The sequence below is a fragment of the Aedes albopictus genome, chromosome 2 (genome assembly GCF_035046485.1).
Source record: "Aedes albopictus strain Foshan chromosome 2, AalbF5, whole genome shotgun sequence".
NCBI lineage: Eukaryota > Metazoa > Arthropoda > Insecta > Diptera > Culicidae > Aedes > Aedes albopictus.
In genome coordinates, this window is record NC_085137.1 from 86550387 (window position 1) to 86577749 (window position 27363).

Genomic DNA, 27363 nt, shown 5'->3' on the forward strand with positions numbered 1-27363 from the left:
TTAAGTAATTTTGGAACTTGAAAGTTCACATAAGGTAGCTGGATAGCCTTCCAAAAGCCTTTAGTACACGCTTTGCCAAGTGTGCAAACTTTTCCGCACTCATCAATTAACAGCAAAGCATACGCTTGACATTTCCGATGTTTTGTCATTGTTGACACCACTGTTGGACTGCTGGATTATCCGCAATTGATATTCAATCGACATTTATCGAAGGTAGTCCGTGACATTTACGTTAAATATTCGAAAAAGAGCGGGTTTTCCGTGACTTTCTTGTAGAGCTGGTCTAGCCGCACAAGTTTTTCACACACCATATTCTCAGGTTCAGCTTCTAAAATGAGCTGCAGGTGGATGAATTTAGATATTTCGAAATGACATTTTCAGCACTGATGTACACACAGTAGCTACAGAAACGATCGATGTAAAATAAATTTAATAATAAATTGACTGTTAAACCGACAACACTTATCTTTTCAATCTCGAAGCTAGTGGTCTACCTCAAACGAGCAATCGCCCAGGGTGGGCGATCAGCCATCTGCATCACAATAATGGTGTGGTGAAGCAGTACAGAGACTCCCCGAATTAATATCCTTGGGGTCGGCACGTTCACCTGACGGAATTCTCGGACAGAGAACGTTCACTCGCAAAAATAAGACACAACAGCTCTTCACGTACAACACATTATTCGGTGCTACAATCTGTATTTCTCGTTCTACTAATTCTATCTCCACCTCCTTTATTAACCTGACCTAGATTATTAACCTAACCTTATCGTAGGAGCACTTCTCCTGCAGCACTGCACCACTGCTATCCTCAACTGCCACCTTGGGTTGGCGCACGAAATGGAGACACATGGTACTTTTAACCGCAACTACCTCAACGTTAATTTCGTCCTGTGGTTTGGAGTACTTGGGGTTGATCCACATAGTATCGTGGACCTCCTATGCATCGCGTTTCAGCCGATATAGAGACAACGTAGGTGACTCAATCTTCTATTTACAAAAAACGGCAGAGATCTGTAGTCCACTTCGTACTCCCTCTTTAAAAAACCTCCAACTTTTAACTTTTCGAATTTCTTCTATTGGGCTGCATACATTTAATACATAACATAACGCTAAAATCGACATTGTTCGCCATACACATATTGTGGGGAGTTGCGCAGACACATCTCCAACTTACGACGAAAGAAAAGTAGCTACTTGTGCTTAACCTCGCTGGTCGATACATAAGGCAACCCAATGGTCAACTCCTTTCCTTTCTGCACATACACTATCCCAAGCAAAATAAAATGACAAACAAAAACTATACCGAGGATTGCATTTGAACTGGAACTTTGATTGTACCATTGTATTATGTCTATTTTCCATTGTTTTATCACTTTTCGCTGAGTTCTCATAATGGTATGGAATAATAAAAATCTGTATAATATGGTTTTATAGGATTAAAACGTGAAAATCAGAATTTGAAATTACATTCACAAAAAATAGACATACAATAGGAACAGTATCATTCAATTAGATAATCATCAGTTTCAAAATCCAAAGACGAACATAGAAAACATATTCCGCTATCCTTACATCCACTTATACTATACATATTTGAACTAAGTGAAGGGTACTAATTATGGTTGACTCAAACACCCAATCACTAAGAGACGGGAGCAACCCGCCGCGCCGACCCACAGGATGATGACGCCGGTTTTTGTTTATGTCGGGATGTAGGGTTCATTAGCGAACAGCAGTCGTTGAATGTGGGTGGGGACCATAATCAAAACAAACGAGTAAAGAACTCGGAACGCAACAAGTAGTTAAACAGACGAACTGAAACAGATGTAAAAGCTACATAGGTATGAGAGACAAGGTTGAGACCTAGTGTAGTTACCGTCGGATTTTATGTGCTTACAATTTATGCGCATACCTACATGCATTGGTATTGCGTAATGACTAGTTTGCCTTCGAAGATGGTAAACAAAACAAACAAATCCGTTATGATATTATTGCCTGCTAAAAATAGTACGCGCCGAAGAATTGTGAGAATGAGCTCGAACTCACAGGCAAGCGGATGTTGCCCTCGGAATATATTTTGAGCAGGGTATGGGCTTCCAAAACAACATTTTAATCTTTTAAATCGCGTGAAAATCAGTTCTCATTATTTTACAAGTTAGTGACCCCAAAACTATTTGCACACAAAAATCATTTCCATCATTTACTTATTATTTATGTTTAACTTCCAACCTAAAGCTCTAAGGGTTTCAACTATTCACAGGTTTTTGGAATCGATCCCTTGTTGGAGTTTTTGCCCCACAATTACGAGTTTTTTGAATTTTTACTCCCTTCGATGTAGGTTGCTTCCCTAGAAGATGATTTCACCCATTTTAGGGATCACTGATATAAACAAAATAGAATATCGATAAAGGTCAATCAATCGCTGCAGGTCAGCGCTCATGGTTCTGAATAAGTGATTTATTCAGCTCACACTTATGTGCAAATAATGTTCTAGCCGTACATTAGGCGCCGTCCATAAATTACGTAACGCTCTAGGGGGAGGGGAGGGAGTACGACCAAGCGTCACGGTCCATACAAAAAAATTAAGAATTTCATACAAAAAAGCGTTACGGAGGGGGGGAGGGGGGTCTAAATATATCGATTTTAGCGTTACGTAATAAATGGACGCTGCCTTACATATCATAGCCCAGAGCTATCATTTCCGAGATGACAAAGTCCATTCTTGCAATTGTTGGCTCTGGAACGCATTTTACCACCAGTCGGAAGAAGTTTCCCAAATTCTTCTGAGGATAAGATGAATAGCTAACCATTAAGCTTCCTTTCTTCACCATCTTCTCCTTCAAAGCCAGTGTGACCTAAAATTGATACATCATTTTTTTTTTCATTCTAATACACCCATAACACTTCAAGATTATACCTTGTAGACTTCAGCCCACCACTCCTTGGTTTCTTCAGCGGGAGAGCTCAACTGGAGTCGTTTCGGAATGAACCAAAAGCAAACATTTGTAAATTGATACTCCGAACGGACGGGTTTGAAGAAGATATTTGTGGCGATCGCTGCATGGAAATACGCTGCACAACTCATCGCATTGTCAACGGAAGCACCGAACCAGTTGGAGCCTCGTGCCTTCAGCATGAACCATAATTTGAACGAGTCAATCTGAAATCAGCTGGATAATTAACATAAAGCTCCAATAGGGGACAGGAATAGCAGACAAACAGACGTTACATGGCCTTTTTTCCTTATACCAACATGCTCTGAAAGTTACGACTGTTTGTTTGTTCGAGAATGTTTACGCATAAGTTTCCTGTTGGTAAATTATCAAAAAAAAAAACATCATTATCTTATCACCTTTCTGCTGCATTGAACACTCATGTCACCCGTGTCATACGAGATGTCGTAGTATTTATCGATCTGGAACAAATACTCTGCACACGACGCGTTACAACCCACCAGCAATCCGGAGTGCTTCATCAGGAACATCGCACACTGCAAGGGAGCTCCGAGCATCTTCTGCGGACACAAAGATACGGAATCTGCACGCTCTAGCCCGGCGAGCAGTGGTTTATGACGTTCGGAGAAAATTGCTGCGCCACCCCACGATGCCTGTTGGCCAGGAGAAGAGCATAAGGATTAACCAAATTAATGGTGCGCTCGTGCCGTCGCATGCTATCACATACATCAACGTGCAGCCAGATCCCGTGCTGCTGGCAAATGTCGGCAACGCGATTCAAATCATCGAACGCACCGAATACCGTGGTCCCGGCCGTCACCGACACGACTAGTGGTTTCGATCCTTCGGCAATCGAGGCCACAACTGCCGCTTCCAGCTCGACCGTATCGATACGGGACGTGTCGTCTGTTTTAATTTTCAGCACGTTCTCCTCGCCCAGGCCCAACCAGTTGACGCTCTTCGTGACACTGTAGTGAGACTTATCGTGAATCATTCAATTAATTAGCTGCTGAAATTTTGAGTGAGATAAAAATTATGAATTTACATGTATTTGGGAATATTGTTTTGCAAAATGGAAGCTACCGATTTCTTAAAAAAAATATATAACCGTGGAACGCTGATATGGAAACACGGTGTGCCAAAAACCGTTATTAACAAATAAAAATGTCCACCCAAATGGCACCCGGCATTCGAAAGATATACTGTTCTAGTATCTCCTCTGAAAATTTGAAAATGTTTCATCGAGGGAAACTAAAGTTTTTGTTATTTTAATATTTTGAGCCATTTCTAGGATTTTCTTATATGAGTAAATATGCACGCACGGTGTGCATGATACCGCCATTAACAAATAAAAATGTACTCTAAACTAACACCCGGCATTCGAAAAATGTACTATAGTATATCCTCCGAAAATTTGAAAGTGTTTCATCGAGGGAAACGAAAGTTTTCACTGTTTTCTAAAGATTTACCTCTATTTTCATAGAATTAGCTCATATGACATAGGATGTTTCATTGGCTCTTCAAATCATAAATAAATATTGATAAGTTTCACAAACACCATTCCAAAGATACAACATTTAAACAACTTCTCTGAAAATTTGACAAAATTTCATTGAAACGATCGCAAATTACAGGGGTTTGAAAATATAAGATATGATAAAATATATTAAAAATGTAGTAACTTCATAGAATATTCTTTCAATATCTGTTAATCATTCCTCGCAATGAAGATATATTTTGTAATTCATCTAAAACTTTGATTATATATCACATTTTTTGCGATACTGTTACAAAACTCAGTAGTTGTTTTTAACGTGTTTATAAAAAAAGCGATAGTTTCCATATCTCCAATTAAATTGAAATTAAAGCTTAATATTGTTGTTACTGATGTTCATTCAAATGAAATATTTCTAAACACGTTACTAACATGACGTATAAAACCTGGCTAGGAAAACGATTAGCATTTAGGTTTGCTTTAAAAGCTTCAATATCTTAAACATTATACCAACGATTTACGAAGCTTCCAAGGAATACCAAAACCTTTTGCTGTTAATTCACTTTAACTCTCGTTTCACCATGAAACTCTTTCAAATTCACCGACAAGATACCAACATATAACGCGCTTAAAAACAAAAAAGAAGGGTGCCAAACTCTTGGAAAGTTTATGTAATCAACGCTCATGGCGTACCACATTTTTAATTATATTCGAGTAGCAGGTAGAACTACGGAATAAACATTAATTAGATTCTCACACCACGGTAATTGACATTCCTAGCAATGAAATGTTGTCTAATTTTCAGAGAAGTTGCTTGAATATTGTACTTTTGGAATTTGTGAAACTCATTACACCGCTCAACACTAGTTTGCATTATGGGATGAGAAAAAAATAGGGGTATGGAACCCTAGAAACCCTAATGCGTATATCAATAGAACACCCCAAGTTCTCAATTCAAACTTCGGTCTTGAACTGTGAAGCCCTGTTCCAATATTTTTCGAAAATTCTTTCACTGTGACACTTCTAGGGTTCTAAAATCCTGTTATTTTTTTTATCTCATGATACTAGCTTTCTTTACAATTTTGTTGAGCAGTGTTATTATTGTATTATGATATGAAGAGCACCGTATGGCAATATTCCCATATATGAGCCACTTAATTAAAATTGTATAAAATGAATTGATGTTTTGATTTAAAACGAAAGAGCGCCTTTTTCTGAGCCACTATGATTTTTTTTTCAGATTTTTAGAATTTTATTTTGGTACCTAAAATCAATTTCAAAGAGATTTTTTGAAATCATGTTTTGACAGCTGAGCAACTGCTTGACAGCTGCGCCCAGTACAAAATGCGACGAGGGGTGATTCGACAAATAGCTCCCATACAAACTTCAAATTGATTTTTAAATAAGTTCCCGGGCACCGAAAGTTATGAAAATTTGGAATTAGGCTCAGTTTGGAATTCAGATTTAGAATATGCAATTATCTCAACGCCGTTTATAGAATTGGTTTCTTCAAATCTTAAAACAGTAAAAACTTTGGTTTCCCTCGATAAAACATTTTTAAATTTTCTGAGAATATACTAGATTAGTATATCTTTCGAATGCCGGGTGTTAGTTTGAAGTACATTTGTATTTGTTAATAGCGGTATCAGGCACACCGTGCGTGCATATTTAATTAAACAAGAAAATCCTATAGAAGACTCAAAATCTTCAAATAACAAAAAATGGGCTAGTTTTCTGAAAAGTTAATTAAAAAATTTCCCATTTTGGTCACTAACCTTTACAGGGCGGCGCCTGAAGATGAAGACAACCAGAATTTTCAAACCGCAGAAAATCGCACAGGTCGCTAAATTTCTAGAAAAAGGTATAATTATCCGATAGCCAACTTTGAGCTGTAATATCCCTGGATTCAATGAACCGAATGCAATGAAATTTTGCTCATTTATTACTAATATAATGAACTTTGGGAAACAGTTGACTAAATTTGAAATTATTAATAAGAAAAAAAGTTATAGCGATTTCATTTATTCTATGTTTTTTAGTAAATTCATCTATTTTTCATATGCATCCCATTACTTTTTCAATTTAATTCCAGCTATTTGGTTGCTTTCCTTTGAAACATAAACATATTCAAGTCAATTAGAGGGAATAAAAATGAACTATAATTTCTATCTCGAATTTTGAAACGAAGATGAAGTTTTGGATAAATTGGTGTTATATTAGAAAAATAATCTAATCGTTATAATTTTCTTTCGTGTAAAGAATTTTAAGTTATGTCAAAAGTTTTTAATAGCTCATTACATAAGTCATAAATGAACAAAATTTCATTGCATTCGGTTCATTGAATCCGGAGATATTACAGCTCAAAGTTGGCTATCGATTAATTATACCTTTTTTTAGAACCATTATAACTTCGTGTAGAATAGCCCGATCTTTTCCAAATTTTCCGCTGATACACAACTAGTTGATGACTTTCCAGTAAAAATTTGAGAATATTTGATGCCTTATAGCTTATAGCTAGTTGAACATTTTTTGAAAAGCTAGTTGAACATTTTTTGAAAAGTGAAAATTTTACCTGTCTCAGTTATTTTGAGTATCCCCTGTATTTAAAGCTTGAACATGACAGTTTCTTCGTTAGATATGCTATGGGGTCGGTATTTGAGGATAATTAATTTCAGCATAGGAAGCTAATCAAAACCAAGGAATTTATTTGCCAAAGCATGTTTTCTCATTGTTTTTCAAGTTGCTATTTTATAAATGAAAGGATACGCAAATGATAATGGCATCTACAGCCGGGGCACGTAAATTAGAAAATGGAAATGTATTGTGGGTTTAGCATCACTCATCTTACTAAGCAGTTTTATGGCAATCAAGTAGCAGTTATTCTGCTTGTTGACCAATACATACCGTGCATCTGAAATGCTACATAACTGCTGTCAGATTTTGAGTAGCATTTCAATTGCTAATACTGGGCAGTTTAGCAGTCAGACTGCTATAATACAGTAAGTAGGTCGAATGCAGATATACAACAGAAATACGGCTTATTCAAATGCTTATTGGTTACCTGGGGTAATGTGTTGTTGATTCACATCATCATCACTTAGAAAACATGCACCATAGACTAATTTCAAGACCTCGATGTACCAAAGAAAACCATTAAATTTTCTGTGTCCAGTCCCGTACCCAATAAATATTCATTACCGTGTATTTTTTCGTGTAAATTGCCTTTTGTGTAAATTATATTTAGCGTGTTACACCGATCTGACAGCTCTGACAGTAAGGGACTCAACCTAAATTACGTAAGTGGGTACCGAGGATTGTTCACAACCTGCGAATTTGACTGCGGAAAGGACGCGACCAAGACGCCACTGCATATAGCTCTTGTCCATCCATTTGGTATAATCTGTAGATATCCTTTTGCAATGCTTCCAAAAGCATCACCTGAAAATCTCCAAAAGTGAATCTTGAATTTTTTTGAGAGACTTTTCCAAAAAATATTTTTTTCAATCAATGTCATATTTCTTTTGCATTGTGTCAGACCAAATCTCTGTCGACTTCTTTTGTTTCCTTGTTGAGACTGCGCCGCCATGAGCCTCTATCAGGTATCAGGTATCAGAAGGCCGGCTCCAGAGGCACGTTATCCTCCATTTGGGACATTTGTGCCATCGCCAAAATAACAGCCTATTTCATCATCTACCTGAGGGAAAAGGAAGGAAAAAGGATTTGGATGGGGATAGGGACAGGTAGGGAAATAGGAAAAATACCCTGGAAGAGGGTACTAACGCACAAGCGTACCACAATGGGTTCAAACAGCGCCCTGAAAAGGGCACTGTAATAACGCATAAAGCGAAAGAGAGCCTATAGCTCTTTACCACAGCGGGTTAAGAACAACAGAATATCCTGAAGATTCAGGTTTCTGAAGTCAGTTTCACTTAATAAGTGTTTACCGAATACTCGGAAACGCAGTTGCGCGAAAACTGGACAGTTACATATCAAATGATACGAAGTTCCATAATCGGATTCACAGCTATCACAGGCAAATGAATCAGCTTGCTGAATATTCGCTGTTACAACGCCGCAGGGATATAAGTTTTTGTAATTTTCTGGACCGGTCTAAAACATGTACCGGTCTAGCCGCAACATAACCACCGCAGCATGACAGCTTGCGTGTGGTGGTAGTAGTAGTGTGATAGGCAATGAGCGAGAAGGTAAATAAAAACCATATGATGATGATGGGAATGACGATGATTATGACGGTAGGCGCGGTAGGCAGATATTTCGCCATAGATAAGGCAAATTAGTTGAGTTGTGCAAAGGTGCGTTATTTTATTGAAATTGTAGTGAATTCGGGGCGAGAATACTTCCAAAAATCGGTTGTAATTATCAGCAATACGGTAAGAACCTGAAAAGAAATTAATTAGTGTTGACCGTGAAATGTTTGTGTGAATACTCACCAAGATTATTTCGTAGCTGTTGCCAATCCGATCCGTGACAGATACCTGGGAATCACCGGTAATAGGAATAGGAAAGGTGTCCACATTCCGGCGACATTCGCTGTAAGTAATTACACGTAGATAGTAGCAGAAACGGTTTGAGTGTTTATTTATCATTTACTATCTACCGTACTACAGATTCACACTAAATCAAGTTAGGGTAACTGCACCCATTATCATCCCAAGATAGAATTGGAAACCACTTCTTGTGAGTATTTGTACTAGAATAGATTAAGAATGTTAATTGAATGATTAAATAAATTGCAGATTTAAGCGTTGCTACAAAATCTGAGCCGCTCTAGAAATTTTGGTTTCCCTTCGGGAACATTCTTAAAAAAGAAGTGACACCCGCGAAGTGATTCCCGCGTAGTGAAAAGTGTCAAGTGAGGAGTGAAAACCTGCAGCAAGATGGCTTCCGATGCAGAATCCACCCACGACCAAACCATCATGGACCTGACGGCGACTCCGTGCGCCATCTGTGGCCCGTCTACGCGCGACGAAGTTATGGTCGGATGTGACGGATGCGCGGAATGGTTCCACATCCGTTGCGTGGGCATCGAGGAGGGCAAACTGCCGAAGAAGTGGTACTGCCAAAGCAAGGCCTGCCAGGAGAAGGCCCAGGAGTACCACCAGAAGCAGAAGGACGCCAAGAAGCAGGCTCGCACCCGGAAAAACGGCAACGAGTCTGACAAATCCAGCGTCAGCTCTCGCCTAGCTTCGTCTAGCGTGGAAGCGAAGGTGCGAGCGCTAGAGGAGAAGCAGAAGCGCCAATACGAGGAGATGGAGGCGGAGCTACTGCTGCAGAAAAAGGAAAGGGAGATGCAGCGTGCGTTCGAGCAGCGAAAAATGGAATTAGAGCTGCAGATGCGCGCTGAGGAACAAGAGGAGCAAAGAGCTTGGCAAGCGGAAATGCTCCAGAAGAAGAAGGAACAGATTCGGCAGATGAAGGCGGACCAAGACTCGTTCGAGCTGCAGATGGCAGCCATGGATAAGGAGTTGGCGGAACTGTCGGCTCAAAAATCCAAACCGGAGCCGAAAGTAGTCGCGGGTGCTTCAAAAGCGGGCCATTCCGGCAAAGTCGACAAAAATGTGTTGAAGCTGAGCAAGGCGAACGTGAGGAAACTAGCGCAAAGCTACGAAAGCTCCGAAGAGGATGAGGAGGACGACGATTCCGGTGATTCGGATCTGCAGAGCCAGAGTTCGGACTCGTCGATGGAGCGCAAGGCGAAACTGAAGACGTACAAGAAAGTGGGAAGTGTCAGTCAAGACGGGCTGGGGCAGCAGCAGACCGGACCGACGAAGGCCCAGCTGGCCGCGAGGAAGGGGTTAACATATAAACTTCCAAAATTCTCCGGCAAACCAGCGCAGTGGCCATTGTTTTTCGCGGCCTACAAAGCGTCCAATGAGGCCTGTGGTTACATGAACCACGAGAATCTAATGCGACTTCAGGAAGCGCTGGAAGGTGACGCTCTGGAACTGGTGTCTGGGCAGTTACTGCTTCCCGAATCCATCCCGCAGGTCATCGAGAAGCTGCGCCGACACTTCGGCCGCCCGGAACAACTGCTCCAAAGCCTGTTGGACAAAGTGAACCGGCTGGAACCCCCGAGGGCGGACAATTTGAGGAGCTTTGTTCCATTCGGAAATACGGTGGAGCAACTCTGTGGCCATCTGGAGGCCGCGGATCTGAAGCAGCACCTGGTTAACCCGCTGTTGATCAAAAGCCTGGTCGCCAAGCTACCAGATCGCGAGAAGCGGGAATGGGTCCATTACCGGAGGGGCCACGGGGAAACAACCTTGCGAACGCTGACGGATTTCTTAATGGACATCGTCGCAGACGCCTGCGAAGCCAACGTGGATGTCGAGTTCGTGCCCTCTCCGCCGTCCAAAGGAATTCCACCATCCAGAAAAAAGATGCCGAAGGAGAGAGGTGGACTATACAGCCACAGCGAAGCCAGCGGATCGGCCGCCAACGCCGGCGAGGAAAAGGTTTTGAAGCCCTGCAAACAATGTAGGAGGACGGATCATCGGCTGCGACACTGCGGCGAGTTTAAGAAACTGCGGTATGCGGATCGGCTGAGGCTGGTGAACCGGGAGAAGCTGTGCCACGTGTGTCTAAATGAACATGGAGGGCAGTGCAAATTCAAAATTCGCTGCAACATCGGTGACTGTCGAGACTTCCACAATCCGCTGATGCACCCGGTCGGAAACACGGTCGGGCTGAGTGCACACATCCGGACAAACTGCACGGTATTGTTCCGGATCGTTCCGGTACAGCTGCATTACGGTGGAAAAACGGTGTCAGTGCTGGCGTTCCTGGACGAAGGTGCTTCCGTCACACTGGTGGAGAAAAAGCTCGCCGACCGTCTGGGCGCGGTCGGAGTACAAGAGCGATTGACCATCCGGTGGACGGGAAACATGTCAAGAGTGGAGGATTCCCGAAGGATGAGCCTGTGGGCGTCGGGAACAGGCGCAGCCGCCGGCAAGATGCGATTGCACACGGTGCACACTGTGGGAAAGTTGATGCTGCCGCACCAAAAGTTGGATTCGCAGGAGCTTGCCGCACAGCACGAACATATGCGAGGGCTGCCCATTGAGTCGTACGACGGACAGCCGCAGTTGCTGATTGGGGCGAACAACATCCACTCGTTCGCGCCGATAGAAGCGAAGGTGGGTACGCCCATGGAACCAATAGCGGTTCGCACTAAATTGGGATGGACGGTGTATGGGCCGCGGCAAACAACCTCGGCGGCGGCCGGTAATTATCTCGGCTACCACCAGCAGATTACCAACGAGGACCTGCACGAGCTGCTAAAAAGCCACTACGCGCTGGAAGAGTCAGTAGTGGCAATCCCGCAGGAAACAGCAGAGGAGAAACGCGCCCGGGAAATACTGGAGCGAACCACCAAACGCGTCGGTGATCGTTTCGAAACCGGACTGCTGTGGAAAACGGACGATCCACGGTTCCCGGACAGCTACCCGATGGCGGTGCGCAGAATGAAGCGGTTGGAGAAGCGACTCGACAAGAATCCGAAGCTGAAGGAGAACGTCTGCAAGCAGATCGACGAGTACCAGCAGAAGGGGTACGCACATCTCGCTACCACCGAAGAACTGGCCGGTACTCCTGCCGACCAAACGTGGTACCTGCCGATCAACGTCGTTCAAAATCCCAAGAAGCCCGAGAAGATTCGTCTAGTCTGGGACGCGGCGGCGGCCGTGCAAGGAGTTTCCCTAAACTCACAGCTGCTGTCAGGACCGGACATGCTCGTCCCACTCATCAAAGTGCTCTGCGGTTTTCGCGAATGGCGGATTGCCTTCGGTGGAGACTTGAAAGAGATGTTCCACCAGCTGCAGATTCGCTCCGAGGACAAGCAGAAACAACGTTTCGTCTTCCGAAAAGATCCGGAAGAACCGCCACAAATCTACGTCATGGATGTGGCGACATTTGGGTCGACGAGCTCCCCCTGCTCGGCTCAATACGTTAAGAACCGGAACGCCGAAGAGTTCGCCGCTCAGTATCCTGAAGCGTCGGTTGCCATAATACGTCGGCATTACGTCGATGACTACTTCGACAGCGTCGACACCGAAGAAGAAGCAGTGAAGCTGGCGCAGGAAGTCCGGTTCGTCCACAAACAGGGCGGATTCGAAATTCGCAACTGGGTTTCCAACTCGCAAATAGTCCTGCGCAGTCTTGGAGAGGAGAAGCCGGCGACGCCGGTGCATTTCAGCCGAGACAAGCAGACGGCCAATGAGAGAGTCTTGGGAGTGATCTGGGATCCGAACACGGACCAGTTTGCGTTTTCTACGACGCACCGCGAGGGGTTGATGCCGTACCTGCACGAGGGAAAGCGACCGACGAAAAGACTAGTCGCCAGTTGTGTGATGGGATTCTTCGATCCGCTCGGATTGCTGTCGCCGTTCACCATCCACGGCAAGATCATCATCCAGCATCTGTGGCGGTCCAAGTGCGACTGGGACGAGGAAATCGATCCCAATTCCTGGGAGCTGTGGAAGCGGTGGACGAGTTTGTTACCGGAGGTCGAAGCTATCCGGATTCCACGTTGCTATCTTGGCGACGCTAGATCCATCGAAGTCGATTCGTTGGAACTCCACATCTTCACCGATGCCAGCGAACACGGATACGGCTGCGTAGCATATCTGCGAGCAGTCATCGACGGGAACGTCCACTGCAGCCTGATGATGTCCAGGGCTAAAGTGGCACCGGTCAAACGGCAATCGATTCCCCGTCTGGAGTTGATGGGCGCGGTGATGGGGGCCAGGATAAACCAAGCCGTTCTGGACACGCACTCCTATCAAATCAACCGCACCGTTTTCTGGACAGACTCGCGCACCGTATGCAGTTGGATCAATGCCGATCAACATCGGTACAAGCAATTCGTCGCCTTCCGGGTCGGCGAGATACAAGAGTTGACGAGGGTAGCGGACTGGCGATGGATTCCGACCAAACTAAATATCGCCGATGTGCTGACGAAGTGGGGACAAGGTCCGCCGTTGCAGAGCGACGGAGAATGGTTCAACGGACCAGCGTTCCTGTACCGGCCGCAAGAGCAGTGGCCAACCCAAGAAGCGTCCATTGAGGAGACTGACGAGGAAGCCAGAGGTATCGTGTTGTTCCACGGAGCGATCGACGTCAACCCGATTTCCCGTTGGACGAAGTTGCTGAGGGTGACAGCGAGTGTGGTGCGCTTCATCGACAACTGCCGGCGAAAATGTAGAGGAGAGCCGATAGTGACCTCGTGGGCTACGGCAAAACAGCGGCAGCTAAACCAACACGTTGCGGCCAACTATCCATCGGTGAAAGCCCCACTGGGCCAAGAAGAGCTTCGACGGGCGGAGACAATCCTATGGCGTCAAGCACAGTGGGACAGTTTCCCGGACGAAATGAGTGCGCTCACAAACAATCTGGAGCGCCAGCCGGGCGGCCCAATATCGGTAGTCAAGAAATGCAGTCCGATCTTCAAGAGTTCGCCGGTGCTGGACGATGAAGGTGTGCTGCGGATGGACGGGCGGCTCGCGAACGCGGATGAGACCTCTTTCGACAAAAGGCATCCTATAATCCTGTCCCGGTCCCATGAAGTAACGCAAAAGCTGATCCAGTACTATCACGAGCAGTTCGGACATGCCAATTCGGAGACCGTGTTCAACGAGATGCGGCAGCGGTTCTAGATACCGAAAATGCGACCGGCGATACAGCAGGTTGTGAGCAAGTGCGTCTGGTGCAAGGTGAACAAGTGCCGGCCGCTTTCTCCGAGGATGGCTCCACTTCCAGTGGAACGAGTAACGTCCCACCTTCGGCCATTCAGCTCCGTGGGCCTTGACTACCTAGGTCCGGTAGAAGTTGCGGTCGGTCGGCGAAAGGAGAAGCGATGGGTGGCAGTCTTCACCTGCATGGCCATACGGGCGGTGCACCTTGAGGTCGTCCACAGTCTCACGACGGAGTCGTGTCGGATGGCCATCGCTCGTTTCTGCAGTAAATTCGGCAAACCGAGCAACATTTTCTCCGATAATGCCACGTGCTTTCGGGGAGCAAACAATGAGATGCAGAAGATCAACCAAGAGTGCGCAGAGACTGTCGGCAGCTCAACTACCGCTTGGCACTTCATTCCGCCCGGAACTCCGCACATGGGTGGCGTCTGGGAGCGGATGGTACGGTCGGTGAAGGAAGCCATGCGCGCACTCGACGATGGACGAAGGCTGACGGACGAGATCCTGGCGACAACACTGGCGGAGGCGGCCGACATGATCAACACGCGGCCACTAACATATTTGCCGCAGGACTCGACCGAAACGGAAGCACTGACGCCGAACCACTTCCTACGAGGAACGGTGTCTGGTGCGGACGTGAAGGTGGAGGAATCATCTACACCCGCAGAAGCTCTGCGGAACTTGTACAAGCGTTCCCAATTTCTTGCGGACCGCATGTGGGAACGGTGGAGCAGGGAGTACCTTCCTACGATCAACCGACGGTCGAAATGGTTCGACGATCGACAGCCGCTCCAAGAGGGCGACTTGGTCTTCGTAGTCGACGGCAAACACCGGAAGTGCTGGAGACGCGGCGTCATCGAGGCAGTCATCCAGGGCTCGGATGGCCGAGTCCGACAGGTAGACGTTAGGACCGCCGACGGTAAGGTACAGCGACGAGGCGTGGTAAATTTAGCGGCATTGGAGGTAAGGTAAATCCGGGAATGCCGGATGTTACGGGCTGGGGTGTTACAACGCCGCAGGGATATAAGTTTTTGTAATTTTCTGGACCGGTCTAAAACATGTACCGGTCTAGCCGCAACATAACCACCGCAGCATGACAGCTTGCGTGTGGTGGTAGTAGTAGTGTGATAGGCAATGAGCGAGAAGGTAAATAAAAACCATATGATGATGATGGGAATGACGATGATTATGACGGTAGGCGCGGTAGGCAGATATTTCGCCATTGCAGTAAATAGATAAGGCAAATTAGTTGAGTTGTGCAAAGGTGCGTTATTTTATTGAAATTGTAGTGAATTCGGGGCGAGAATACTTCCAAAAATCGGTTGTAATTATCAGCAATACGGTAAGAACCTGAAAAGAAATTAATTAGTGTTGACCGTGAAATGTTTGTGTGAATACTCACCAAGATTATTTCGTAGCTGTTGCCAATCCGATCCGTGACAGATACCTGGGAATCACCGGTAATAGGAATAGGAAAGGTGTCCACATTCCGGCGACATTCGCTGTAAGTAATTACACGTAGATAGTAGCAGAAACGGTTTGAGTGTTTATTTATCATTTACTATCTACCGTACTACAGATTCACACTAAATCAAGTTAGGGTAACTGCACCCATTATCATCCCAAGATAGAATTGGAAACCACTTCTTGTGAGTATTTGTACTAGAATAGATTAAGAATGTTAATTGAATGATTAAATAAATTGCAGTTTTAAGCGTTGCTACAAAATCTGAGCCGCTCTAGAAATTTTGGTTTCCCTTCGGGAACATTCGCCATGTGATAGCTGAGTCGGCAGTGGCCAGTCAATGCTTTGACCAGCATGCTGCAATTCTGCTTAGACAGATTAGTTAGATACTTCGCCACCCGTAGAGATGGCTCAGCACTATACAATTTGGTTTGACGACATGACTCCAAACTATTCCAATATTGTCTGTGTTGAGTGACAGCCCAGGTGTGAATCTGAAGCTTAATCCAACACTTCGATATCGGAATAGCTGGCTCAGGGCCAATGAAGTCATGTGATGCTCCAGAGCGAGCTAACTCATCAGCCAATTCATTTCCAGCGATGGAAGAATGACCAGGTACCCATAGAAGGTGAACAGCGTTTGCTGAATTCAGCTCCTCGATTTGAGTTCGACAAGCGATAACTATCTTCGACCTGGAGTTGGCCGAAGCAAGTGCTTTAATAGCAGCCTGGCTATCTGAACAGAAGTATATTACTTTGCCCATTACGTGCTGCTTAAGTGCTGATTGCACTCCGCACATAAGAGCAAAGATTTCGGCCTGAAAAACGGTACAGTGTCTACCAAGTGAATAAGACTGATACAGCCTTAGCTCACGAGAATAAACACCAGCACCTGCTCGACCTTCGAGAAGGGAGCCATCAGTGTAACATACGATGCCGTCTGAAATACTTCTTTCCAGATAACCAGATGTCCACTCTTCCCGGGAAGGGAATTTCGTGGAAAATGTCCTATATGGAAAATTACAAGCAATTGTAAGATCACTTGGAGCAAGGACAATTTTGTCCCAATTCACCAAAAGTGGAAACAACGAGGTGTGTGTTGAACTGCGGTTCACAGGAGTTTCCTCTAGTAGACCGAGTACCCGTAACCGGTAAGTGCAAGAAAGGGCTTCTTGTTTGAGATGAATGTGTAGTGGGGCAACGTCAAAGAGAACTTCTAGCGCTGCCGTAGGAGTTGAAGAGAACGCTCCAGACATCGCCATTAAGCACATCCTTTGGAGATGGCCTAATTTTGATTGGACCGTTCTCACTTCACCCTTTTGCCACCACACAAGACATCCATAAGCCAATATTGGCCGAACCACAGTTGTGTAAATCCATTTGATATACTTGGGTTTTAGACCCCAAGTTGTACCAAAAGTACGCCGGCATTGCCCGAAGGCCATACAAGCTTTCTTGATTCTGAACTCAATGTGAGGTGTCCAGGAAAGCTTGGAATCAAGAATGACTCCAACGTACTTTACCTGTTCAGTCACATCGATTTCAGAATCAAAGAGACGCAAAGGTCGAACGCCATTACGGTTTCGCCTTTCCGTGAAAAGAACAATAGATGTTTTACTCGGATTAACCGAAAGGCCATATTGGCGACACCAACCCTCAACTACCTGAAGGGCGTTTTGCATCAGGTCGAAAAGGGTGCTGATGCACATACCAACTAACAATGTTAGGTAGTCGTCGGCAAAACCATAAGTAGGAAAACCGCTATTATTGAGTTGCCTCAATAGCGTATCTGCTACGAGATTCCACAAAAGCGGTGATAAGACTCCCCCTTGGGGGCATCCACAAACACTCAATTTCCTAATCCCTGCTAGACGCAATGTCGAGAAGAGATATCGGTTTTTGAGCATTTGGTGAATCCAATTGGAAATCATTGGAGATATACCATGACTCCGTGCGGCTTCCAATATGGCATCGAAAGGCACGTTGTCAAAGGCACCCTCGATATCTAAGAAAACACCCAAACAAGATTGCTTTTGAGCGAATGCTTTCTCGATATCGTAAACAACCTTGTGTAAAAGAGTCACAGTGGACTTACCAGATTGGTAGGCATGTTGGTTCACATGAAGAGGCACGTTGGCCAGATGAACATCACGGATATGATGATCCACAATGCGTTCTAAGCATTTCAGAAGAAAAGAGGTCAAACTGATAGGTCTGAAACTCTTTGCTTCTTCATACGACGCACGACCCACTTTCGGAATAAACTTTACAGTAATATCCCTCCAGGATTTGGGAATATACCCTGTAGCAAAACTGCAAACAAGTAGTTTTTTCAAAACATGTTTGAAATAATCAAATCCCTTCTGAAGCAAAATAGGATAAATCCCATCTGCCCCAGGAGATTTGAAAGGAGCAAAGCTATTAAGAGCCCACTCAATCGATTCTATAGTTACAATACTCCGAGCCGAAGCTAAAGAATCATAACTACAAGAAAAGACATCAGGATCATCCGAAGATGTAATATCCACACATCCAGGGAAGTGTGTGCTGAATAAGCATTCCAGAACTTCCTCATCAGAGGAAGTCAGATCGCCATTTGGCAAACGAAGTTCGTTCACCCGGAAATCCTTAGATTTCGCAAGGATTTTGTTTAACCGACTGACTTCACTCAAGCTGGAAACATTTGTACAAAGGTTTTTCCAGCCGGATCGTTCAGCAGACCGGAGAGCTTTCCTGTAGGCCTTGCGAGCCGACCTGAAAGCCTCCGAACCAGCCGAACGTCGTCTGTTCCAACTCTTTCTACATTGTTTCCTGAGTTTCGCCAGATCAGAGTTCCACCAAGGGGTTCCTCTTGTGATCTTCACAGACCGTAGAGGGCATGCTTCTTCAAAAGCTTCCATGATGAAGGTCGTTGTAGTATCAACGGCATCATCTAAATCACTTGGAGTGTCAATGGATGGTGAATATCCATGAAATTTGGCTGCAACCAAATCAGTATAAAGATCCCAGTTTGTTGACCGAGGATTCCTGAAACGCAATGTTTGCGAAGTAACATTTAAATGTTCAAAAAAGATATAGCGATGGTCAGATAAAGATTCTTCATCTGACACATGCCAATTGGTCAGCTCGTGACTAATTCTGCTAGAGCATAGCGTTATATCTAACACTTCCTCTCTAGCAGATACCATGAAGGTTGGGCGGTTGCCTATGTTAAGTAATGCAAGATCTGTACTACTTAAGTACTCCATCAAACTGGAGCCCCTCAAGTTAATGTCTGAGCTGCCCCAGATGATATGGTGAGCATTAGCATCACTGCCAACAATTAGCGGAAGGCCTTTTGAAGTGCAGTATGCGATGACTTGTTTGAAAGCATCCGTAGGGGATGGTTCATCATGTGGTAAATACACAGAACAATAGACGTATTTCCTGTTGAGGTTTCCAACAGATACATCAATTGTGATAGCACATACATCTCTGGTGGTTAGTTCAGAGATGAGTGTAGCAACTATTGCGTTGTTGACAAGCACACAGGCTCGAGGCATGACACGCGAGTTTGCCATTTCATGTTTACTGAAAGTGGCAAACACCGGGTTCACAAGGTTTCCTAGATAGAAATTTCCCTTACGAAAGTAAGGTTCTTGTACCAAGGCCACTTGGGCTGTACCATTTTGCATAAGTCTGCAAAGATTGATCGTTGCTGTTCTTTTATGCTGAAGATTGATCTGAGCTATCCTAACCGTAGCCACTACCCAAACTAGGTAAGATTAAACTCTTCGCAACAACAGCACAACAAAGAACAGCAACAATAAAACCAAATCGGTATCGATTGGAAAACGCCAAAGGCGAGGATACACAGAATACACTGTGTAAATCGCATAATGCGAAACCATATAGGTGAAAATTTAAACTAATTAACAACATCTTCATAATCCCGCCCTTATTTAGCCTCAAGTGAGACTAAAGAAGGGCAGCTGATTGTCTCGGAGAAACACAAGGTCCACTGCACCATTGCTCCGGTTAGCGCAGTAAGGGCTACATACTGTGGAGGGCGCCCTGGTACTCCACAGGCTCCGTTAGCGGTTAGGTTTTTATTAGACCCCCCTAGCCATTCATTCCTAGGCACGGTAAGCATAAAGCCGCATCACACCATGAATTAGGGGTCACCTGTTGGTGGATTCTTACCACCGGAACAGGCGGTCCGTAGTGTTATTCTTAGCCAATTGAGACAATCGCTACCGACACTACACAGCTATCTAGGCTGATCGAGAAAAGAAGTTAATATTGATGATCAACTTCATACGGACTCGAACAGCCGACAACCGACTGCGCCGCCATGAGCCTCTGGGTCTGCCTCTGCTGCGATGTCCTGATAGGTTACAATTTAACGTTTGTTTGCAGATTTCGTTCCCGCTCCTGCGTAGAGTGTGACCAACCCATCTTCGCTTAGGTCCCAATTTTTTTGTCGCTATCGGCTTTTGATGACATCGACGATGAAACTCTACATTGGCGATCCAATTGTGAAGCCACGAATTATATACCGCAGGCATCTATTGATCAAGACCTACAGCCGTTGACTGTTCTTCCCTGATACACACCAAGTTTTACTGGCGTACACAGCAGCACAGATTTCACGATATGGTCTTGTTGTCGTTGATGGTGAGACCTGCAGCTGAGAAGCGATCGGTAAGATCATCAAGCTTACTCTGCATATCAGAGCCACCAGAGCGTCGTTAAGCTAAGAGAGCAACGTCAGTCCGAAGTTACGATCTGTCGACCCTACCAGGATCTGGTCGATTACGATGAGGAACATTCTCGGAGATAGTATACATCCTTGCCTCACTCCAGCAACGACCCCGATTGGATCAGACAAGACACCGTTGTGCAGTACTCTGCAATTCCCTAAAATTCCTCTAAAATTCTCTGTACTGTGCTTCAATGAGGCCGATGATATTCTCAGGGATACCCTTGCGCCTCCCCACCTGTTTTCGTGATAAAGACGGTCGAAAACTTTTCCGTAAACAATGAACACCAGGTACAGAGATTCTTGGAATTCATTGAGTTGCTCCATGATGATACGGAGCGTGACAATATGGTCCACACATGATCGTCCGGCGCGGAATCCTGCTTGCTGCCACCGGAGAGTTGCATCGATCTTCTCCTGTATTCGGTTAAGAATCACTTTGCAGAGAACTTTGAGAACGTTGCACAGCAACATGATACCCCGCCAATTATCGCATACAGCCAAGTCGCCCTTTTTGGGCACCTTTACTAAGACGTCTTGCATCCAGTCGACCGGAAACGTCGCGGTTTTCCATATGTTGCAGAATAATCGATGCAGAAGTTGTGCAGATACTATGGGGTTAGCTTTAAGCATCTCGGCTGATATGCGATCAACAACCGGAGCCCTGTTCGATTTCATGCTACGAATGGATGTTTATATGTAGATATCTCCTGCAATAATGGAGCTTCGGTGTTGACACGGGTAATGCGTCGAACTCTTGGTGGGTCATGTTGATATGTTGATGGCGTCGTTTCTTAAGTGATCGAACCAGCGTATCAGCTGGTCAGCCAGTTCGGTCAATAACTATCCACATGTGTCTTTCACGGACATTGTAGTATTCATCTTAGTCCCACTAAGGTGACGTGAGACATCGTAGAGGAGACGAATGTCGCCGGTATTTGCGGCTTTCTCGCCTTCGACGACCAGGGAGTCCGACCACGCTCTTTTGTCCCGACTACATGAGCACTTCACTTCCTTCTCGCGTAAACCAAATAGCGCTGACGCGCTACGGATTTGACTCCTCGTGTTTTCGCTTGCCCCACTTTGACGTTCCTTCGCTCCCCTATCTTCCTACAGGTGTTATCTGTGATCCACTGCTTTCTCTGGGTGCATAGCTCACCCAAATTATTCTCGCCGGTGGTGATGTAGGCGTTCTTGATAGCGCTCCATTGATCTTCTACGTTTCCACCTTCCGGAATATCCTTGCTTCTCGATGAAGGACCTTTTCACCACAGCGTCTTTCAAACGGTGTGTGTTGAACTGGCGCCCGATTCCCAAGTAACACACTTGTCACAGAAGAGTCACGGTGGCACAGGTTTTTGTTGCGTAGAAGTCACTGTGACTTACTTCTAACAAATAAATGGCGACAAACATATCTAAAGGTTGATGGTGAACCTGGGCTTGTTAGGGGAATATCTGTAAGTAAAAGTAAAATCGTGTTAGGTACTGTTCTTTTGAAATCCACTAAGAATTTGAATCCTTTGACAGCTACGTATTTCGACCTCAACTGTAAGGTCGTCTTCAGTGTCTTGCAGTCGAGTCAAGTACAAGACACTGAAGACGACCTTACAGTTGAGGTCGAAATACGTATCTGTCATTGGATGCAAATTCTTAGTGGAATTCAAAGGAACAGACACGATTTTACTTTTACTTATATCTAAAGGTCCAACCTGCAAAAGAGAGACTTTTTTTGTTTCGATTCTCTTTAAATTACTACGAAGTCACTGTGGACATTATGACAATTTGTGATTTATTTATTTATTTATTTATTTATTTATTCTCTAGTTCAACGGACTTCCAAGGTCTAATTGAACATCTTAACTTAATATATACTTAACAAATATCATTCAACACACATAAATGAACAAATTATGACACAGATTCTGAATACATTGAGGATAACGGTAGCACTAGAAAAGATCAACATTTCAATACATTTCAATACAATACATCAATCACAGCGGTTCCCAAACATAATCGCGGAATTCTCTGAAGCACAGTCCAGTCGGCCAAGTCGGACTTATGGAGGAACCCCAAGTTTATCGCCTAGTGGAATTTCCAATGAAACTTCTAGATAAGTTCCGTGGGAAACTCCTAAAAAATATTGTTGGAACTTCTGCTGGAAATCCAGAAGCAATTCCGAAAGAATTCAAAAAAAACTTTTGAAAGAATTCCTCAACATTTGGAAGAAGTCCTCATCTTCTGGAAGAATTCTCGGAGGAACTACTGGAAGAAGTGACGGTAGAGCTTCAAGATTTGTTCCCCCAGGAACTTTTGTGAGACATCTCGAAAAAAATCCTTGAAGAAGCCATGGTTCAAATTTTGTAAGGAACTTGTGCAGAAATTCCTGGATGAATACTCGGTGAAAACTCTGAAATAGTTTTGGAGAAACTTCTGAAAAAAGTCGAAGCAATGTCAATGTCGATGCTGTAAGAATTTCTAAATATATCCACCAATTTTTCCAAAAATATTTTCTGCAAGTTCCCAGGAGAGTTCTTTTGGAAGTTTCTGCGCGAATTCTTTCGGAATTGCCTAGGATATCTTTCGACATTCTTTCCTAGAATTTCATATGGATTTTTTCTCAAATTCGAAATTTTGAATTTAAGAAAAAATCTATATGAAATTCTAGGATAGAATGGCGAAAGACTTCCTAGGCAATTCCGAAAGAATTCTCGCAGAAACTTCCAAAAGAACTCTCCTGGGAACTTGCAGAAAAAAATCCGAAAAATTTCTCGAATTGAAAATTTTGGGAAAATTGGTGGAGATATTTTACAGAAAACTTCCGGAAGAATTTTTAAATGATCTTCTGAAATAAACTGAAGCCACTTTCAAATAAAATTCCGGAGAAGGCTTAAAAAAATCAAGAGTAGTTTGAATAGGTTTTCGATAGCCGAATTATCGGCAAAATTGTTCTGGAAACTTTCCAAAGAATTTTGCCCAAAAGGTTCCGGTGAAACTTTCAAAATATTCGTAGAAAAATATCCTGGAAAATTTCTGATAAAATTTCATGAGAAATTCCCGGAGGAACTTTTAACTGAAGGATTTCTGTAGAAAATTCTGGATACATTCCCAAATGTATTTCCAGAAGAATTCCTAAAGAATTCCTGAAAAAAAAATTCCGTGGAGAAACTTAAAGAAGAGCAACTTCCAGGAGAACTTTCAGAAGAAATTTTGATACAATTCCCAGAAAAAAATGATTAAAATCCTCCAATAAGCTTCTTTAAGGTGAAATGGGAGCGCGTCCAGGTGCATTTTTGACTCGCGTTTTTGAGAGCACCGATCTCGTCATCCACAAAATGTTCGAAAACGGCAATGCTACTCAATGTTTACCATGAGTGAGCAAGGGTACTCATTGCTTTTTTAGCTCTGCTTGTTGCTTGGATGACGAGATCCGTGCTTTCTGTATTTGCAAGGCAGCCATTGTGACGGCCATCTTTGGATTCGCTCATATATGTCCTTAAGGTGAAACATCAACAAATCTCTTTGCAATTTTGCATACAAACTATAGAGGCACAAATCTAACGAACGAGGCCTCGAACCAAGCCGCACTTGTTTATCCTGGCTTTGCTCACTTGCAAACAGTGGCAGCTTTTCGAAATCGAGCGCATTTGTTTACGAATATACAAGATTGGTACTCTTGAAAACGTGAGTAGAGGTCTAAGTCGGCCATTGTGGCAGCCATATTGGTATTCTTTGATGTTTCTCCTTAAGAGTACCAGGAACTCTGAAGCGATTCTCGTAAAATTGGCGAAGCAAATCAATAAAGAATTCTTTATGGAATTTTTGAGAGAATTCAGGGTGATACAGTAGACGTTCGGTCGCTGCAAGTGGTTTAACTGCAATGCTTTTTAACTGCAAGTCCGGTAAGTGCAACAAATTTGCAGTTATCGCACCGCTTTCCGTCAAACCGGTGCGCCAAGTTAGCCCAATTGAACAGTTGAATGAATTTTACGTTCATTTAACGACAATTGACGGGTTGTTGACGCCTGTCTGACGTTGCAGTTATCGAATTTTGTTCGCTAAGTGAAACGTAAACATGTTGCAGTTATCGAACGTCTACTGTACTTCTGGAATAGTTTCTGAAGGAGCTTCTGGAATAGATCACGGAAGAACTACTGAAGATCTCTCAGTGAAATCCCTAGAGGAATTCCTAGTGAAAATCCTAGAAGAAACAACGGTAGAACTTAGTGAGGGATTCCCAGTGGACCTTCTAGAAACATTTCTAGTGGAACTCTTAGAGCAAATCTAATAGAACTCCTAGAAAAACTCCCTGTGGAACACTCTTTGGAACTAGCATAGAAGTTTTAGTGGAATTCCTAGAGAAAATCCAAGCTAAACTCCTACATAAATTTTCGGTGGAATTCCTAGAGGAATTCCGATGGGGGTCCAAGAAGAATTATCAGTGAAACTCGTAGAGTAATTTTTGGTGGAACTTCTGGGTGAAACTACCAGAAAAATTCAGTAGATGATGAATTCCCGATGAAACTCATAGAGGATTTGTCAGTAGAACATCTAGAAGAATTCCCAGTGGAACTCCTAGAGCATGGTTCCCAAACTTCGCTCTCGTCACCCCTAACTGTGTCGTCGCCCCGCTTGTCGTTGAACACTCGAAGAGTGCCAGCAAGTGGTTGGGGTGTCGCGAATCGTTGTTTGGAATGCTATGTCTAGACCTAGAGGACTGCTAGTGGTACTCCTATTGGAATTCCCAATGGAACTCCTCGAAGAATTCCAGGTAGAACTCCCAGAGAAATTACAGATGAAAGTCTCAGAGGAATTCCGAGAGAAATTCCGAAAGGAACTCCTATTATGTTTTTCAGTCGATCTGTACCTAGATTGATTCCCGGTGAATTTCAAGTGGAACTTCTGAAAGAATTCCCAGTGGAAATCTTACATAAATTTCCGGTAAACTTCTAGAGAAATGTCTCACGCTATATCCAAAGGTAAATATTATAAAAAGTTTTTTTTATTTATCTTTATTATAGAGACTTTCAGAGGCCCATATAGCCGAGGCGGTAAACGCACGGGTATTCAGCATGACCATGCTGAGGGTGACGGGTTCGATTCCCGGTCGGTCCAGGATCTTTTCGTAAAGGAAATTTCCTTGACTTCCTTGGGCATAGAGTATCTTCGTGCCTGCCACACGATATACACATGCAAAATGGTCATTGGCAGAGGAAGCTCTCAGTTAATAACTGTGGAAGTGCTCATAGAACACTAAGCTGAGAAGCAGGCTTTGTCCCAATGAGGACGTTACGCCAAGAAGAGAGAGAGATAGAGACTTTCAGCCTACTAAAAAAAATGAACCTCAAAGTTTTTCCGCTAGTACCGTATTTGGATCTCTAGATTCAGAATATGTACCATCTAAAATATTTCATCTAGAGTTTTTCTTCCAAATATTTAATATTTTATATGGGTTGAAATTGATCTTAAAATGACTTTTTTCGGCATTTGTAAGGAAAAATAGGAAAAAATTTTTAAAAAATACTACTAAAAAAACCCAAGATACTTCATAATACTTCCCTTTGTACATAGCGTGTGTCTAGTAAAAGAAGGAATTGCCAGTGCAGTGGAACTCCTGAATATTGACTCTTACTGAAGATTTCCAAGAACTTCTAGAAAAATTCCTGGTGGAATTCTTTTTGAAACTAATTACGTAATGTTTCGTAAACCCACTGAGTAGATGGCGGTAGTGAGCAAACGACAAACAGCAGCAAAAACGATGCGAGTGCCATGAGCGCCATTTGCGAACTACAATATATTGGAATAGTCCGTCAGAAAGAGAAACTATGGGAAGTGGGTAGAGTAAGACGTCTGTTTGTCTGTGTTTTCTCTTTCTCTTCCTTAGCTTTTCTTTTCCTTGGCATAATGTCACCACTGACTGGGACAAAACATGTTTTTCCTATGAACACTTCGACACTTATTAATTTAAAGTTTCTTCTGACAATTTTTGGATTAGTATCTCGTATAACAGTCATCGTTTAGTCTATGCTCAGAAAAGTAAAAAAAATGTCCAATCTCGTGAATGCGTGAATCGAACCCGGAGCCTGATGCGTTTACTGCTTCGGTTATATGGCTACTACGAACTTTGTTGTATTACCTCAGGCTTTCCAAAACATGTAAGTAATCGAATAATATTTTCAACTAAACAAATACTTACGTCTTCTGAAGTGAACACTATCAACTTTTGTTGGCCATACATTCCATGCCTTTTGATACCAGGAACTAACTTATGTCTTGCCATAGCAATAGCGTACCTAAAAAGATTGCAGATTATGATCACGATCACATTTTCCCCCTTTACTGATGAAGCAATTTCAAACTTACATATTGGTCATCGATCCACCAGGGGAGAAAACTCCTTCGCCACCATCGAAGCCACAAAGTTTCAAAAAGTATTCCAAGGTGAACGATTCCACCAACGAGAACACCGGTGCGGCTTCATAGGTAAACCTGTGATATGAATCGAGATTATCAATTTCGGTTGCGACACGCATTTCAACGTAATACCAACTGGCAAGCATTCAGTGCATCAGTTGCCCACGAGGCTGCCAACCCTAACCAATCCGGCCCAGCGTACATCTCGTTGTGATAGTTTGGGTGAGCGGTCTTAATCGAGTAGCGAACGATTTTCCGTAAAACATCTTCCTGGGTAGAGGAGTTCAGCTTTGGTGAACCATTGCTTAGCTCCAGATTCAGGATACTCTGTATGGTATTTTTTGAAGGTATGGTTAGAAGCCGTGCACAATCCGTGTACTTATTTGTACCTTCAGACTATCAGGATCTTTAAACGGAAAAATTATATCCTCGGACGATGAATCGAACACTTTTTCGGACTTCAGTATTTCAAACACTTTAGACAACAGTTCGAGATCCTGCATTGTGGAAACGGTACGCGAGCTAGTTAACTACAGCGAAAGCGAACTGAACTGAACGGCAAATCGAAATCTGTTGGCA

The 27363-nt window shown here is 43.7% G+C and overlaps 2 protein-coding genes and 1 long non-coding RNA gene across 3 annotated transcripts; 1 reads left to right on the forward strand and 2 right to left on the reverse strand.

The window, feature by feature from the left end:
- Window positions 1-663: 663 nt before the first annotated feature.
- On the reverse strand, window positions 664-27363 carry LOC109428139 (acidic amino acid decarboxylase GADL1). Its single transcript, XM_062850029.1, has 8 exons — window positions 27174-27363; window positions 26921-27111; window positions 26734-26859; window positions 26567-26663; window positions 3684-3935; window positions 3355-3609; window positions 2920-3162; window positions 664-2857 (listed from the first exon to the last, which is right to left on the reverse strand). Exons 1-8 carry the CDS (start codon window positions 27285-27287, stop codon window positions 2675-2677), a joined length of 1461 nt encoding a protein of 486 aa, XP_062706013.1. The 5' UTR covers window positions 27288-27363; the 3' UTR covers window positions 664-2674.
- LOC134287655 (uncharacterized) lies at window positions 8739-14140 on the forward strand. The gene is made up of 3 exons (XM_062850028.1): window positions 8739-8842; window positions 8919-9004; window positions 9080-14140. Exon 3 carries the CDS (start codon window positions 9350-9352, stop codon window positions 14123-14125), a length of 4776 nt encoding a protein of 1591 aa, XP_062706012.1. The 5' UTR covers window positions 8739-8842; window positions 8919-9004; window positions 9080-9349; the 3' UTR covers window positions 14126-14140.
- On the reverse strand, window positions 8750-9032 carry LOC109422922 (uncharacterized). Its single transcript, XR_002133121.3, has 2 exons — window positions 8903-9032; window positions 8750-8850 (listed from the first exon to the last, which is right to left on the reverse strand). It is a non-coding gene; the product is annotated as an uncharacterized LOC109422922 (long non-coding RNA).